The sequence below is a fragment of the Chinchilla lanigera genome, unplaced genomic scaffold (genome assembly GCF_000276665.1).
Source record: "Chinchilla lanigera isolate Chin_1 unplaced genomic scaffold, ChiLan1.0 scaffold00021, whole genome shotgun sequence".
Lineage (NCBI taxonomy): Eukaryota > Metazoa > Chordata > Mammalia > Rodentia > Chinchillidae > Chinchilla > Chinchilla lanigera.
In genome coordinates, this window is record NW_004955422.1 from 28,914,150 (window position 1) to 28,932,292 (window position 18,143).

General features: G+C 42.3%; 1 protein-coding gene across 2 annotated transcripts in view; it reads right to left on the reverse strand.

Moving 5' to 3' along the window:
- Positions 1-15,097, reverse strand: part of Tm9sf4 (transmembrane 9 superfamily protein member 4) — a 57,270-nt gene extending 42,173 nt beyond the window's left edge. The window contains exons 1-2 of one of the 2 annotated variants that reach the window (XM_013514057.1): positions 14,988-15,097; positions 8,659-8,834 (exon numbers count right to left, since the gene is read on the reverse strand). In XM_013514057.1, coding sequence (XP_013369511.1) covers positions 8,659-8,769 — 111 coding nt within the window. In that variant the 5' untranslated portion in view covers positions 8,770-8,834; positions 14,988-15,097. Of the gene's footprint in view, positions 1-8,658; positions 8,835-12,963; positions 13,016-14,987 lie in introns of those variants that run through there. The other variant, XM_005384878.2, reaches the window with a different exon arrangement.
- Between the last annotated feature and the right edge of the window lie 3,046 nt (positions 15,098-18,143).

Here is an 18,143-nt window from a genome sequence, read left to right on the forward strand (position 1 = left end):
TATTTCTTTGCTGAAAGAAATGGTCAATGAGTCCTTGACTGATCAATATTGCATGTCTCTATCTGTTTTCATGAGAAACCACTTTGAAGATATCAATATGTAATACAATAAGCATTGTTAATTTCCTACCACTTTGTTTATAACTCTGTACTGTCTGTACTGTTCTTTTGCTATTTTGTAAAAGGTTGTCTGTCTGTTAATGTTTTCCTCCTTTTATTTTTAAAATAAAAAAAAGTAGGCATTGTATGTGTAAAATTTTTCTACAGATATTTTTAAAAGCAAGGGCTGACGAATGAATTAGAAGTAGTTTTGTGCTTTCCTTCCTTTCTTCCTCCCTCCTTCCCTCAGGGTCTCATTGTCTCTTTTCATCCACCAACCCATCCATCCATCCATCCATGGCAATACTGGGGATGGAACCAGAAGGCTCAGCTGAGCCCATCCTTAGCCCTTTGTTATTTTTAGGTATGGTCTTACCAAGTTGCTGAGTTGCCCAGGCTGGGCTTCAACCTGTGATCCCCCTGCCTCAGCCTCGTAACTGCTGGGATTATAGATGTGTGCCATTACACTCAACTTTATAGCTTTTCTTTTTAGTTGACAAATAAAATTATATATTATATATATTATTATGCACACTTTAGTATTTTTAGTTTTCTTATACTAACCTTTTCTGATGTACACGATCACCCTTTAAGAAAGTAAAAATATGAGTTGCGTCTCAAAACACCTAGATGAGTTCCAAGTGAGGGATAACAAAGTTAAGAGTGAGACACAAAGGATTCTGCTATCAAGTTTGCAGGTAACCGGACAAACCACCAATTCCTCACATCAGAGAGTGTTTCAAATCCCTCTGAGGATCTTGTAAAAACTACATACGCTGCTTTCACAAAAAAAAGTGTTCCACTATACACAACAGACATATGATTTCAGGAAAATCAACTTAATAATATACACTGTCCCAACTTTTTGCAATTCTATCACTCCATTACTATCTTCAGTCCTGACAGCCTGGCAGAAAATGGCTGCTGACAGTTCATTTCTTAAGAAAGGTATAATAAAAAGTACCTGCTTCTTGAGAAATTCTTCAGAATTTTTCTTTTTTGTTTTTTTGAGACAGGGTCTTGCCATGTAGTTCAGGCTGGCCTGGACTCACTATGTAGCCCAGGCTGGCCTTGAACTTGTAACAATCCTTCTGTCTCAGCCTCCTAAGTGCTGGGACTGCAGGCATGCACCACCACACCTGGCTTAAATTTTTAATTGATCGTCTCAGTAATTTCCATGTGAGGTCCAGTATGAAAAATTGGTTAAGTATTTAGCAAACATATTTTTGCATGTTCAGAACCATGAAAGGAGACAGAATCCTAACAGATGTGGACTAGCTCATCTAGCATCATTCTACTTGATATACAAGTCATGAGACTTCAAAAGCATCCCATCAAGGAACAAGGTGATGGCAATCTAGAAAGAAGCCTTCTGTGCAGTAATTCAATATTCCATCACAGGCAAAGATATGGGTGACCTGGAAAGTTATAAGCTCAAGAGACCTAAGAATCAAGGTTCTTTCTTCCTGTCTTTTATTTTTGAAACATTCAGAAAAACCTCTCCCAAACAGCAGCTCAAGGTGATCTGGCTGTGACATCTGTCATCCCATTGATCGCCAGGGTTGACTTGGCTGATCTGGCTGGCTAGGCACAGATGCTTCCTCCCTTGATGCTCCATGTGTGTCCCTCCAGAAGCTACGTGCTTCCTTGGTCAAAGAGAACAAGCACCCCCAATAGAGGACCATTCTTTGGTCAAGGGTATACAAGTAGCTGCACACCTCTGCTAGAACCTACAAAGAAGCTCTCAAGGTCCAAGTAGCAGCTCAAAGAAGGGGCTGATAGCACAAAAAGTCCCCTTTACTCTCCAAATTTTTCCCTACTTAGTTTGAAAGGTGTAAATAATTAATTTCTTCCAAAGAAAATAGGAAATTTCCCCTGAGAACTGAAAATTATTTCATTTACTCACATTTCTCTGTGACCAGAAGTTAACCTTTCCTTTTCTGAAACCCTCTGCTTTACAGTCTCTCCTCCCATAAAGAGCATCATGTAGCCATAAAGTCTGGCTAATCTATTCCTTCTATGTCTCTCCTGCTACAAAAAGCACCTTCATCACAGAAAGCTAAATGCTTCCTTTTCTTAAAGACAGCTACCATTTTAAGACTACACCAGTAATTGCTCCTTAAATTAAAGAAGGGGATAGTGGTAGGAAAAGAAGACAAAAGAAAAAAAAAGACTGGGGGGAGGGTGCAGTTTGCCAACAATTAACTGAAATCAATTACCCAATCAGTTAAAGTTCCCTAAGAATTCAACTACAGGAGAATGAAGGCTACTTACCAAGCAGTCCCATGGAGCTAAAGAACTCACAGAGAAAAAGAAAACAAAAAATCACCCAGAACCAAATTAGCCACTGGAGACTTTGAAAATGTAGCATTTCAGAGCCCATAGATACAGAACAGCTACTGAGTAGAGACACATAAAAAGACTCAAAACTATTACATGAGTGGGAAAGACCTCCCAGCAGGCTGTGAAAATTCAGGTGCAACTAATAACCACCTTCACAAAGTAACAGGCAGCCAGACTTCAACCATGAGGCTGGAACATGCAGAAATGTGCTGCCCTTTCCTCTCTGCCTTGGGTATTTACAAAAAACTCTCAGGTAGCCCAAGCAACAGGCTTAGATAGGCACTTCTGCAATTCTTCAAACCTTGAAGTCAGAGTGCCATCTTTGTGCTAGGCACTTTCTTTTCATATTTCATTTAATCACAATAATCCTTTTGAGGAAATTATCATCTCCATTTCAGGAAACTGAATCAATACAGGATGATGCAAGTTATGAAGATGGATGGCGGTGTTGATTGCATAATATTGTGAATGTACTTAATGTTCTGAACTGGGCATTCACAAATGGTTAAAATAGCAAATTTAATTTATGTATATTTTACCATAAAGGGGAGACAGAGGAAGAAAGGAAAAAAGAAAAGAAAAGCCAGGGTCACAGGTTCATATTCAGCCTGGGCAATTTATCAAGACCCTTTCTTAGAATTTAAGAAAGGGCCAGGGATGTAGCTCAGGTCTCCTTGGGTTCAATCTCCAGTAGCAGTAACGTGCGTGCACACACACACACCAAGCTTACAGGGGCAGTCTGCCCACATTATAAAACCAGTCTAAAGTCACAGTATTTGGGATTCTAGGAAAGATTCTTAAGCCAACTCTTAGGCCAGGATTTCAAGTCCTGGGAGGTTTAATGGATTACGCATAGATAAGAAATCAGGTTTAGAAAGAAAGCAATGAAGAGGTATGAGATGCAGTAGTCCTGAATGTCCCTATCCATGCCCCATTTGGGAAACACTAGTGTCAGTAAATGGTTCAGGGATCAAAGCAGGTTTGGAGGTAGATGGAGCCTATCATTCATCTGTGGCCATATGGCCCACTCATCCTGGGTCCTTCCCACTTTCCCGCCAGTGTCTAGAGATCAAAACTCAACCTTCTCCAACATTCTGCAACCTGCCTCTTTAATGCCAAGATCAAAGGGGAACTTTTGTCCAAGCAGTAAAAGAGAAACCAAGAGGCAACTTAATGCAGTCTCAGTACTTCCTGGGGAGATTAAGGGTGCTCTTCTAAAGAGACCCCTCAGAGAAACACATTTAACCATGGTTTGTGCTTAGCATCTCAGCTCCCAGGACACAGTGGCTCCTGCAGAGTATGTGCCAAGCGGGGCAACTCCGGAGATCAGACGGACAACACCAGCAACACAAGACAACAACTTGGAAAAATCAGAGACTATGATTATGGGAAAAGAAAAAAAAATCTTTTTATTTTATAGGCATTCTAGCAAAAGTCACCTTCAATGTGAGTACTAGACCACAGAATTTTCAACTTGAAATTTAGAAACCATGAAGTCCAATCTCAATTGCACATGTGACACATGGAAAACAGACCAAGAGCAGCTGGGGATAAAGCTCAGTGGCACAGTGCCTATCTGGCAATCATGAGGTCCTGAATTTGATTCCCAGTACCAAAAAAAAAAAAAAAAAAAAAAGAAAGAAAATAGACCAAGAAAGCCAAAGAAATTTGCTCAGGCTATGCACTGAGTCAGTCAGTGACAGTATTAGGACTAAGCCAGGCTGTTGACTCCTGGCCAGTGCTCATTCCACTATGCCCCTGATGCCCAGCCATACGTGAGGTCCAGAGGAGACTGCAGCAGCTTCCCACACAGGAGGCTGGTCAGAGTTCAGGTGTTCTACCTCCTGTTCATACTCTCCCATTCATCTGCCCTGTGGTGAGCGTCAGACTCCATCATGAAAAACCTGTGCTTCTGACAGGGACTGGGGGTACTTGCAGGCACTGCCTCCATCAGCTCAAAGGTATCTTGGTGCCTTTCAGTCCATTCCTTTGCCTGCAGACTGGATTAAACCCAAGCACCCTCAAAATAACGAGAAGTGACTGAGCAATTGACCCAAAAAAGGTATTCATGTACCAGCTTGGATAAATGTTCACATTAGCATAATACCTAATAGGGCCAAAAAGTGAAAACAGCCAGGTGTAGTAGTGCATGCCTGAGATCTCAGCACTCAGAAGGCCCAGGCAGCAGGATTGCTGTGAGTTCAAGGTCATCCTGGGCTACAAAATGAGTACATGGCCAGCCTGAACTACATAGTGAAACCCTGTCTCAAAAAGACCCAAAAAGGGGGGCGGGGGGAGGAATAATCCCAACGTCCATCAACTGATGAATTGACGAACTGTGGTCTAACCATGCTGTGGAATATTACTTAGCCATAAAAAGGAATGAAGTACTGATATATGCTACAACATAGATAAACTTTAAAAACATTAAAGTAAAAGAAACCAGGCACAGAAGACTATATATTGTATTCTCTTTATATACAAGGTCCAAAAAAGGCAAATCCACAGAGACAGAAAGTAAATTAACATTGCCATGGGTGGGAAGAGGACAACAGGAGTGACTGCTAATGTTTCTTTTTGGGGTGATAAAAATGCCCTGAAATTAGTAATAGTAGTTGTCCAACCATCTAAATTTACTAAAATATAAAATTGTGTATTTTAAAGGGTAAGTTTTACAGTATGAATTATAATCATTAAAAAAATTGTAACAAGAACCAAAACAGTGTGAAAGATATATATGAGAGTACAGTTTATTCTCTAAACTGAAATTTCTAGACTTATGGACTCAATATACATTTTTCAGGTCCCATCAAAAAACAGGAACATTCTCAAAGCAGTTTCTCATAAAGAGTAAGATATGAGCCTACTTCTCAATTCAGACCCAGCCAGATCAAACCTATATCCTGTAACTTTATACCATAATCTAAACAGTCCAAGGCAGGAAGAAGACAAAAAAAAGAAAGAAAGAAAGAAAGAACTTCAGTTTACACCAGTTACTATCTCCTCCCGAAGTCTTGCCCTGCAGGTTCAGGAAATATGCACTGCGCTAACCAGACCTGCAAGGGAGCAGCCCAGCCCTTGGGGAAGAGCCATTCACCAAGTTAACAGAGAGAAGGAAAAGCCCTTGAAATGTGTACTCACAACCCTAACTTTCAAAACAAAAGAAAAAACCAAAACCCCAGCCTTTTCCCATGGCCACTGAATTCATTAGTTTAGTTCCTCTTCGGTTGTATGACTTGCCTCAGAAACACATACGCCCTAAGTTAGATCTACACACCCCACCCCTACAGTTGTGAAATAATCTAGGTATATGAGGGTATGGGGACCACTGTGACTTCCGTGTAATAAAGTGCTTGGCACAGACCAAACTCCCATCTGTGACTCCACATTGCCTTTTACACATATATTCTATTCAATTTGCTTCCCTGCTTTTTCACTATTGCACCACACATGCAGCTGCTCATAACCAGGCTTTTAACTGGCTTCTGCACACACCACACGGTACATAGCACATTTTTTTTTTTTTTTTGAGACAGGGTCTCACTATGTAACCCAGGCTAGCCTCAAACTCATGATCCTCCTTTCTTAGTCTCCAGAGTACTAGGATTACAGGTGTGTGCCACCATGCAAGACTTCACATACTCTCTTGAAATCAGTTACCGTTTTTAGCATGGTACAATATCCCTAAGTCGCACGATACACACTCACTGTGCTTTCTAGTGCGCTGAGAATAAAATCCACACCCCTTTCAACAGACTGTCTGGAGTATAACAAGCAGGCTCTCCAAATGGAGTGCTGGAGGGGAATAGAAGCCACGCAGTCAAACAGAACAACCTAGTAGGTATTTCAAAATGCAGTCCACAGATTACAAACTACACCACAAACCTAGTCACGCTTCTAAAAACATAGTTGCTCTTGGCCCCTCTTCAATTTCATCTTGTATCAGTCATTCTCTTACAAGGCCCCCAACTCCCACCATGCTTTAGCCCCTCTAGTCTTCTGCAGTGTTCCCCAAATGTATCAGGCTTTCTGCTATCTTGACCTTCACAATTTTCCATTTCCTCTGCCCATAACACTCTTTGCATGGCTGGCTCTTTCTTGTCAACCAAGTCTCAGCTCATTATCACTTTCTCTGAGACTTCTCTGACCACTCAATCTCAAATACAGTAGATGTGTCAGCCAGTCATGCTGATTCACAATAATTTTACCTGGCCATTATGCTTCACACTGGCATTATCTTATTCATATATTACTTGTTCACTACCTTTCTTCTCAGACTAGAAAAGCTCCACAAAGCTAGAGACCTGGACCCTAAATTACAACTACACCTCCAATTCCTCTAAAAGAGTAGGTACTCAAAAATTTGCTGATTAGTTGGGGTGTGGTGATGCATGCCTGTAATCCTAGCACTCAGGAGGCTGAGCCAGGAGGGTTGCTGTGAGTTTGCTGCCAGGTTGGGCATACAGTGAGTTCAAGCCTAGTCTGCACTACACAATAAGACTTTTGTTTCAAAACACAAAAAATTTAAAAAGTTTTTGCTATTTAAATAAATGTGTAGCAGGAATATGTATTGGCAGCTTAATAACCTTTTAAAAACTTCTGAAGAGGGCAAGAATTTCCCAGGGTGATGCTATGCAACATTATTGAACCTTTTCCCCTATGGCAAAAGGGTGTGACTTCCTCTTAAATTCTTACACCATTCCTGTTCTAAATGTGGTAAAGGAAAAAAATGGGTTTCAACATATTATTTTGGAGTTTTGCCCCACTCATGGTTCAGAATAAAGTCTGAGACTGTACAACTCAGGTACAGTAAAGCTGTAAATTTTTAAAAAGGGGTTTTTTTGGTTCTGGTATTGGGGATCACATCCAAGACCTCATGCATGCTCTACCACTGAGCTACCCCCCTAGTCCCAGACTACGAAATCTTTCTTCATTAAACAAAGATATGTCAACAGTCAGTTGACACAAGGAGAAAAGCCATTATCTGTCAATAATCAACCCGTTTGTAGAAAACAAATACCAAAGACTCTAAGCAAGACACTTCCCTTGCTTAGGTTCAAATGTCACATCCTTTTCTGTGTCTTCCTCATCACCCACTCCTAGGATAAAATTATCTGCTGAGGAAGCAATTCTCAGGAAGACTCAGGAAATCTCTCTGGACTAAATGACTGCAATTTTAGTTACGGTCTACCAACAAGCAGAATGCTAGCTGAACTTCTGGAAAAAAGGACAGTCCTTTAAAGATTTATTTCCACGGCTTTGTACCAGAAGCCAGAAGGCTCTGACCCACCCTCTAAGCACAGGTCTTTTACTTTCATCTTTATCCACGCACACTTCAATCCTAAGGAGCCTCATCATAATGACCCTTCATCCCTAAGGGGCTGTGTGGCCCTGTGGGAGCCAGGAAGGCATAGAAGCGTTTTTCAAAATGTAGTTCACCGACCACCTCCCTCATAATCACCGGACTGCTTAAAAAAATGTACACTCCTAGCTAGGCATTGCCCAGCGCTACCTAAGTTATAATCTTTGGGAGAGGTTCAAGAAATGGCACTTTATCATGCCTCCCCACGACCCTTTAAGATTCTTTATGCACAGTAAAGTTTGAGAATCAATGGGATAAAAAAAAACCCTAGGAGATAGGCAAGGAATTGGAGAAAAAAGGGAGTAGGAAAGGATCTGGGGGTAGAAGACAGGGTGGGCATACTCTGGGATAGCAGCAATCCAGAGGGGTGTGCGATGGGGACCGGAAAGGGTGGCGATGACAGGGCTTGGGTTAGGAGGCTGGTCAGAGGTGAGGTCGCCTCCAAGCAGTGGTCAGAATGGTGGGGAGGCGGGGAGAGCAGGGTCTGGACGTGAAGAGGAGGAGCGAGGGTAGTAAGAATTGGGGTAGGGTGTTCTTTGGAGGAGTTAGGGCTGGGAGGTGAGAACTAGGGAAATGGAGCTACAGGAGGCGGGGACCGAAGTAGGAATAGGAACCCGCGGAGCCAGTGGCCGAGGTCTTCCTCCGAAACGGCGCCCCTTCTGAAACTCCTGGCCTTGACAAACCTGACCGAGTACGAGGCTAGGAAGAGGATTTGGGGGGAGTCGAGCCAAGTGAGGGGTATACTGAGGAGGGGTCCTGGAGGTGGCTGGGGACCAGGCAAGGGGCACCGGAAGGTCCTGGGATAGCCAGGTGGGCCCTGCTCCAGCTCCGGCTCCCAGAGTCTCCTTCACTCACCATCGCCGCCGCCATCTTGGATCCACGTGTCGCCGTGATGACGTCAGCGGAAGTGGTGCTTCCTTGGTTACAGACTAACTCAGAGGTAGTCGCCCAGCTGCAATCGCTCATGTAACCGCAGTCATCAGAGAGGCGAAGGTGATTTAACTTGTTCTGGACACCTTGGGCTAGATAATCTGATCGCGGATTAGGCGAAGAGAGAGGACAGTGAAACTACTGGAACCATATTAGCTCCTGGCAGAGAGCGCAACTCCCTTACTCCCTCTGCCCTCTGGGTAATGGGGGAGTGTGAAACACGCTTGCTCTCTGGGCGCCATCTTTACTATTGGCAGAACGTCTCGTTGCCAGGGTTACCTAGGACCTTGCTACTCAGCACCGTGGTTGGCACCTGGGCTCCTACAGCAGCAAGACTCTAAGAATAATTTGTATTATATATTTACCTGGCTATCCTATATCCTTTCTAATGTAGTCCCTGGATCCTGCCTTTTATTTTACCTGTTCTGCCACATTGTCATCTGTAAAATTGGGAAGGGATTATTATATTACCTACATCATAGATTTATGATGAGGATCCAATGACATAATATTACATAGGTTATATTAACAAACAATTATTATGTGCTTATATATACACTCAGGCACAAAACATTATTATATGAATCAATGAAAAGCAGCATACTTAGTGAAGGGAGACATCTTTGAATGTAGCCTTCACTATACTAAACAGCTAAGTGTATCACTTGAGGCAAATCACTCAAACTTTCTAAGCTTCAGTGTCCAATATTAGTAAGAACAGACTCAGACAATGGTATGTAGATTGGGAAAGACCTTAAAGTTCCTTTGGTCCATGTATATCACTGTAAACTGGATACCAGTGCTCTCTTCTCAGACTGTTTAAAAAATTGTTAAAATAATAATCATGGTTAATGATGATAATGGTCAGCACTTACTAAACATTTGCTGTGTGCTGTACCACTTTGGATTATGTTAAAATGGTTGTTAAAGGTTTTAGTTCTCTAATTCTATCTTTTGGCAGTGGACAGTTGAATTCTAATACTCACACCTGAACTCTACTGTGGTAGATTTTTCTGCAGAGATAACTACCAACAAGCCCTCTCCTCCTTGGTTGAGCATACTGTTTCTCCTGCCAAGAGGTAGACTATTCTCCTTTTGAGTATGGTGGGACAGATCATTTTCTTTGACTAAGAAATGTAGCCCAAGTTTTTGGTGTAAACCTTAAGGGGCTCGGCAGCTTACGCCTCCACCCTCTAAGGTGTAATGAAATCTGGCTCCCCTACTACAGAGCCCTATGGAGAGGCACTGAGATCCAGTCAATGCTCCAAGACATTCTAGAAACTCCAGCTGAGCACTACATATCAATGATATCATCTTGGACATTCCAACCCCAGCTATCAACTGAGTAGAGCTACAGGAATAACCTCACCAACGTTATGTGGAAAAAAATCTTCCCAGTTGAGCCTAGTTGTTTTAAGTTTGGGAATGGTTTATTATACAGTAGTAAGTCACTGAAACATACCAATAAACCTTTTTTTTTTTTTGGAGACAGTGTCTTGCTATGTATTCCAGGCTGGCCTTAAACTCATTGTGTAGCCCAGCTGGCCACTAACATGTGGCAATCCTCCTGCCTTAGTCTCCTGAGTGCTGGGATTACAGGCATGCACCACTACGGCCAGTGATACGCATGAATGCTTATGACCTGCACAACCATCCTAAAGAGTAGCAGGTCAGATGTTGTCCCCAAAGGAGAAGAAGCTTGAATGACAGGAAAGATTTGCCAGTCTCACATTGAAAGCCAGATTCCAGATTTATAACTAGTTCTGGTGGAAGTTGGGTGCTGGATGTATCTTACCATTTCTGGGTGCTTGAGAGAAATGACTAATAAAGACAAAAGCTTCATGAGTTGCATATTATTCCTCAATACTTCCATTTTTCCTTCTCATGTTTCATATTTTCCCCAATGAGCTTCCATGTCCTGGTGTCCATCTGACATACACCAGAACCCTGGAGCTAAAGTGGCTTTTTTCTTTTCTTTCCTTTCCTTTCCTTTCCTTTTCTTTCTTTCTTTCTTTTTTTTTTTTTTTTTTTTTTGAGACAAGTTTTCTCATACAGTTCATGCTAGCCTTAAACTCTGTAGCACAGGCTGGCCTTGAACTCACAGTGATCCTCCTGCCTTAGCCTCCCAAGTGATGGGATTACAGACATGCACCACCATGCCTGGCCAGCATGTTTCTTTCATACTTTTTTTTTTATTGTGGAAAATGTATACTTACCACTTTAATCATTTTTAAATGCATGATAGAAACACTGTTAAATGGTGAGCTACTCCTCATTTCTCCCCAGCTCTGTGCTCAGCAGCATTGGATTTGCAGCTGGGCCAGCTTATCCATGAGGATCCGAGACAGAGTGCACAAGAACCTCTCCTCATACGTGCTGCCCACATAATATTTCAGGAAATTAATTTTTTCTCCTCCTTCTAGTGCTAGGGATTGAATTCATGCTAGGCAAATGCTCTTCTACTGAGCTACACTCTCAGCTCCCAATTTCTTTTAAGATCAGAAATAAAAAATTAACTTTTAGGTTGAAGAAAATGTTTTAATATATAATAATATATTCATTTTTATATCAATGAACTGTAACTATGATCTATATTTAATATATATTTGTAAGTATGTCTTACTTATAAACATAAAATTTTATATATGTTTATGTTTGTATTATGGAAGAAGAGTTCTCTAGAGCAAAAGTGCCTAAAACACATGAAGGTCATAATGTAGCTCTGCTTGGTAACTTGAAATTGACCATGATGGGAATGTTTAAAAAAATCAGCAAATGTTGCAAATCAGGGCTTTGTTAACAAGATTTTCCTAGAAAGAGGCTGGTAAATAGTTTAGATATAGTAAATAGTTTAGACTTGCTGCCCATATGATTGTGTCTCTACTGTAACAGAAAATGACCTTCCTAGCCAGTATACTTCAGTTTCTTAGTTGCCCAGGTAATAGTTCCTGTTTCAGTTCCAGTTGCTTTTGTCTTCTAGAAACAGTGGATCACTGTGATGCATAGCTGCTCACTATGATGCACATTGTATAAGCCAGTCCACAATTGAAAAGCCATTCTGCCTCTGTACTTCCTGCTTGCTTATCTCATATAAGGCCTAGACCACCAGAGATCAGGGCCTGATATTCTGGGAATGATCCTGATCAGTGCCTATTGACCTAGACAAATCTGTCTCCAAATTCTGGGTGTAGTTTCAGTATTTCTGCTTGCCATTGCATCTGGTGTGTTGGCCAGGAAGACCAAGTGTACTGACCTCTTTGGTCACAGATCATTTCATTTGTGGACAGAGCAAGGATCTCTCCAGGTCCCAACAGGAAGGTGTGCCTGCAAGATTTCTCGAGTCCCCTTGGAGGTCTGGAGGAGGATTTCTGGCTCCTTGCTCAAGTGGCTCATATCAGACCCCAAAGGGAGGAGGATGCAATCTGTCTGTGTCTATCTGTCTGTCTGCCTGCCTGCCTGATTCTGGTAAGACCCCTGGGGGCACCCCAGTTAGTCAGTCTGTCAGACCTGCTCAATTCAAGCAGAAGAGCTTGATCAACTCTTGTTAGCTAAGGCCACCCTCAAGGTAAGTGCAGTTGGAATGTTTAACCTCTGAGTGCCTTATGAATGATTGTGTGAGTGAGTGGACTGGACAGAATAAGCAATAGGCTGTTTCATCTGTGCGCTGAGACTGGGAAGCACTGGTCATGCTGGCTGATTGGGCCCTTACCTGCAGTTCCATGACGATTGACATATAGCATAATGGAGGCCTCCCATCCTCCTTTGCTAAGTCATGCCTAAGTCCCCATGAGAGGCATGGCCAGGCAGGCATCTGAATGGTCTCTCTCTGAGAAGCACCCATCCTTTGTCTGTTGCACCATCATTTAAGGTTATAGAACACACACATAGGAAGTCAGAGATAGGAATTAATTAGTCAAAACCCACAGTCCCTGACTGCAGAAATAAGGGCTTTTGTGTAGTTAAAAATGAAACCAAACCACTCCCGGTATCTCAAAGAATGAAAAAGGAAAAAGAGGCCCATTCTTCCTGAGAATCCACCTTGGCATCCTCCTCAGCTGCCATAGTTGCTGCCAACACGTATAGCTTCACTCCCCACTCCCAACTCATCTCATTCCAACCAATTGAACTGGTTCCAGCTAGACATTGCCTGCATTCAGCCACAGAGGCGCACTCTCCAGAGCCTTCTGCTTACATGCCTATCCTGGTCAGATGGCATCATCTAATACCCACCGAGATGACTGTTAACAATTCCTTCTGAGTTCCACATTTTGACTGAGGAAAAATTGGACTGTCATCCCTGACAAAGAAGTTGCACCATTTGAGGGCTGAATAGATAGGACAAACAGAGCTCTATCAAATTGGGCCCCTAAGACAATGGAACAGAATTCTTGGCCTGGTAGACAATGGAACAGAATTCTTGGCCTTCAGAAGTTCCCTCTGTCAAAAAAAATTACCATCACTGGGGCAACTGGTACTCTTGCCTCTTACCCCTCCTGCCAGGCACAAACTTACAGCCTGGGAGCCATCAACCATGGCACCTCTCACTACAGCTCTTGTTGCTATCAGATATCCTAGAAAGCACAAACGGGCATCCAGCCACACATCAGCCTGATAGACTGTTAATCACCTTAGGCAAGATCAATTGACACATGGGTTAAGAACTCTCCCATTACTTTTGGGGAGGCTCCAACAACAGATTTGGCCAAGCCCCCAACACCTTTTCTCTGCGGGTTCTCTGTCCCTTCCAGCTCTGTCACAGTCCCCTGAGCAAACAGTATCTGCTAAACTGTATCTCTCTTGCCTGTAAAGTCAGTTCAAGGTCTCCGAGCTGCCAGTGCTGCCACAATTGCCCTCCATATATGTTGCCTCAGTCTTCTGCCAACCACAGCCTGCTGGTACACCTGCCTAGACCTAAAAAGTGCCACCTTCTGCCTTCAGTTGGCTCCTGTCAGCCAGCCCTTCCTCACCTTTAAATGGAAAGACCCCAATTCTGGACTCAAAAGCCAACTGACCTGGACTCAATCTCCCAGAGGTTCAAAACTTTTCATCTTTGAAAAAGCACTTCTGATTAATGATGCTCAAGTTGCTTGCTGGAAAGACACAAAACCTCTGCTATAACATCTGGCAGAAACTGGTTGCAAGAAAGAAACTCCACAAATTTCTTGGAGCTGCTGGCTTGTATAAAATCTGGATCCTTGAGTTCACAAAAACAATGATGCTTACTCAGACTGTCAGCCCCTGGGAGTGCCCAGTGACCTACCTGTGCAAATACATGGATCCAGTAGGTCTGCCTCCCCCTTTGCCTCCACATTCTAATAGCTACTGTCATTTTGAGTAAGAAAGCTGAGAAGCTCACCTTAGGCCAAGCCATAACTGTCCAGGTGCCATATGCTATGCTGGACCTCATCCAGTACTGAGGACTTGTATGCAAAAATCCCCACCCAACTCTTGTGTCAATAAAATCACTCAATCCTACCATGTACCTTCCCAGAGAACTGGGTGCAACTGACTATGACTCCTGGCACTGTCTGATAAACTGTTCTTGAGCTGATTAGACTTTTAAAAATGGACTTCCTGACAGATGCTGAGTATACCCTGTTTATGGATGGAAGTAGCTCTGCTAGGAATGAAGTCTGACAGGCTATACTGTCATCTTGGACAAAATTATTTTGGCTAAAACTGTCTTGCAGGGATGATCTACTACATCTTGCTGCTGTTTAGAAACCTGCCACCAGCAACACAAAATAATCTGGCCCAGAGGCCTAAGCCCCCTCTAGGGGTCCATTTGAAACATCAACCCCAGCCACAAGACCTATCCTCACCATATGTTCTACAAGCTCAAGTTGCTGCACTGGCACCCATACCCCTGAAACCAGTTCAGGATTCGGTGTCTGTGTCACTGGCCCTGACCTCCTATTCCCTACCCATACTGAAAAGACAATAAAAGTTTGTAGGATCCTGCTATAAAAAATCATCTCTAGCTATGGCCTACCCTTGATCATTGGCAGTGACAACACCTGCATTTGTAACAGAGGTAACTCAAGAATTAGATTAAATAAAACCTACATATAGCATACAGGCCACAAAGCTCTAGAAAGGTTTTTTTTGTTTTTTGTTTTTTTTTTTAAAGCTAGCCTGTAACCAGTTAAAAGATCAGCTATATCTGTAGATGTTCACATGCATATAACCCAGGTACATATTAACTACCTCTACAAGTTTCAGAAATCCAGCCTTAGACCTGCTGAAAAATTTACCTAGATGAGACAGCTCACTCTGAAGAGACGATGCATTTAAAGCCTTGCTCTGGTCACTCTGGACACTGACCAGTCCATGCACAGCTGAAACCTGAGGATATAGTTCATAGGATTACTCCCCTTGATTGTTGTGTCTTTTCAGGTTGCTTACCCCAGTCCTTGCTTCCCTGCCCTCTGCTAGCTGTGTTTTTTGCCTTAAACTCTATTGATGGTTGCCCCAAGAAAACAGAACAATCAATCAAACACCTGACCAAGATTTGATGAGCATCTAAGGCATACTGGATACCCTCCTAGATCAGATTAACTCCCTTACTACCTTGCCAGAGTAACGTTACTGTTTCTAGTTGGGCCTTCTCTCAAAGATCACATGTCATAAGCCAGCAAAGATTTGCTGGAGAAACTAAAAGGCGGGGAAAATGTAACAAAACACCCCCACCCCCAGTATACTTCAGTAGTTGCTCAGGTAATAGTTCCTGTTGCAGTTCTGGTTGCTCCTCTCTCTTAGAAACAGCTGGTCACTGTGATGCATAGCCCTAATTGATAAGCCATTCTGCCTCTGTACTTCCTGCTTGCTAATCTCATGTAAGCCTTAGACCACCAGAGATCAGGGCCTGATATTTTGGGAATGATCCTGATCAGTGCCTATTGACCTGGACAAATCTGCCTCCAAATCCTGGGTGTTGTTTCGGTGTTTCTGCTTGCTGTTGCATAACTCAACTCAGTCATTGAAGTGCTAAAGTAGCTGCAGACAACCTAAATAGTAGGTGTGGCTGATCCTAGTGCAATATAGGTTGCCAAATGCTCCTCTAGACTTAAAGTGATAGCCAAAACTGTTAGTATTGTAGATTCCATTTCACAATGTGTAGCTGTGAAATGTCTATAGCTGTTACATTGTGACTGGCACAAGAATATGACTATTTGAAATTCTTGCCCTATTCCACAAAGTTGCTAGTCACATTGATGGATGAGTCAAGTTTCCATGTAAAACTCCATTATTTCACTTTCATCTTATGGATACAAGTGAAACTGCTAACTATGTTCCTGTAGGAACTGCGCTTGGAAAGAGAATGTTGTCAAACAAGTTACCACGTGAGTAACCAAAGCTTAATCCTGTGGGGAAGTCTGGGAAAAGATGGAAGACACTTTGCCTCAGAGGTATCCCACCTGGGGGAAGGGAGCAAGAGTCATTAATTGAGGACTGCTCCCTGCGGGGTTAATGCTTTGGCACTTTCAGTCTCCCAGGAACACTGGCAGCTGAGACTTTTTACAGTTTTAGGAAAAAAAAAAAAACTCTCCAGCACAATGGCGCAGATAATGGCAGCACAAAGTCCAGCCTGTTCTAAGGGATCTGATTGATCCCTGACAGTGCATGTCACACCCTCTGAGAAAAAAACCTGGAGGAGGACTGGAAGCTTTTTGTGAGAGTCCAGTGTGGCAGCTGGAGCTCCAGCCTTCACATGTATGTTCTAGGAAATGAGGTAGAAGGGAAGAGATAAAAAAGAAGGGGTAAAGAACCTATATCAGTCATCTGTTAAGAAAGTTTCCTGGAAGCTGTTATAACACATTTCCACTTACAATCAGAGCTTAATTACATGGCTATATTTTGCTGCAAGAAAGAGTAGAGAGTGTAGCCCCCATTCTAGGTGGTCATGTGTCCTGAAGAATTCTATTTCTCTAGAAGAGAGGAAGTATGCTGCCATGGAGACAAGTGGTAGTCACTGCTACCCCCAAAAGGGCAGGAATGCAAAGAGAATGCAAACTGATAGAGCCTTCTGTCAGAATATACTGTGATGGAGAAAGACATGTGACAAAATTAAAGACAGGCAAGGGACTAAGGAGGCAGTTTTATCCCAAGTCATAGGGAAAGGTTAAAGAAATGCTTTCCCTACATTTAAACTCAACGCCATAACCAAGACTGGGTTGAAGCAGGTCATTTGTGCCTTAGAATAGATGGTCTTACTTTGCCTTCTTTTGCCATTCCCCAGGACAAGAGTACATGCCGACAGCTAACACAAAATATATCCTTCTGTGTTTTGCTTTTGGGGGTTTTTTTTGGTTAATTTTTTAAGAGAAGCATTGTGGTTTGACTCTGTTCCCCAAAGTTCATGTGCTGAAAACCTAATCTCCAACTCTCACTGCTGGTAGGAATATAAATGGTAATTTTTTAAAATATAAAAGAAGATGGTTGGGGCTGGGGATTTAGCTCAGTGGCACAGCACCTGCCTGGCAAGCGCGAGGTCATGAATTCGATTCCTGGTACCAGAAAAAAACCAAAGAAGATGGTTTTTTTGAAGGTGGGGGGAAGAAGGAAGAGAGAGAGAGAGACAGACAGACAGACAGACAGACAGCTATTCTGGATGAGTAGGGAGCATTCAAAAGTGAAATACTCTGCAAGTGGTAATTATGAATAAAGATTCTGTGAACACCTGTGTGCAGGATATTGTATGGATATAAATTTTCAACTCAGATGCATAAATACCAATGAGCACAGTTGCTGGATCACACGGTAAGGGTGTGTTTAGTCTTATAAGAAGCTGCCAACTGTCTTCTGTATCATTCTGCATTCCTGTCAGCAGTGAGAGTTCCTATTGCTCTACATCTTTGTCAGCATTTGGTGTCATCAGCATTTTTTGGATCTTAGTCATTTTAAGTGTGTCACTGTTGTTTCAATTTGCATTTCCCTAGTGACACAGAATGTGGAATACGTTCCATATGGTTTTTTGGTCTAGATATACTCTGTCTCCTTTGGTGAGGTGCTTTTTCAGATCCTTTGCCTGTTTTCATTTTTTTAAAAATTATTTTTATTACTTTAAGGAGAAAAAGAAGGATAACATAGTAATAGGGGATCTTACCAAATTACAGACAAAGTGGTAGGAAATTATCAATGGTTGTTGTTTTACATATTGTTATCTACAAGATAGTTTCTCAGGAAAAGAAATAGACAAATAATAGTGAGTTACAGACAAAAGTGGTAGGAGATTATCAATGGTTGTTATACTTTGGTATCTTCAAAATGGCTTCTAAAGAAAATAAATAGAGCTATACATGAGTGACCAATTGAATAATCATTGACTATTCTCAATGGTTGTTGTAGGAAACGCATAGTAATAAACATACTACTATTTATGAAATAGCATAGGAACAATACAACATTAC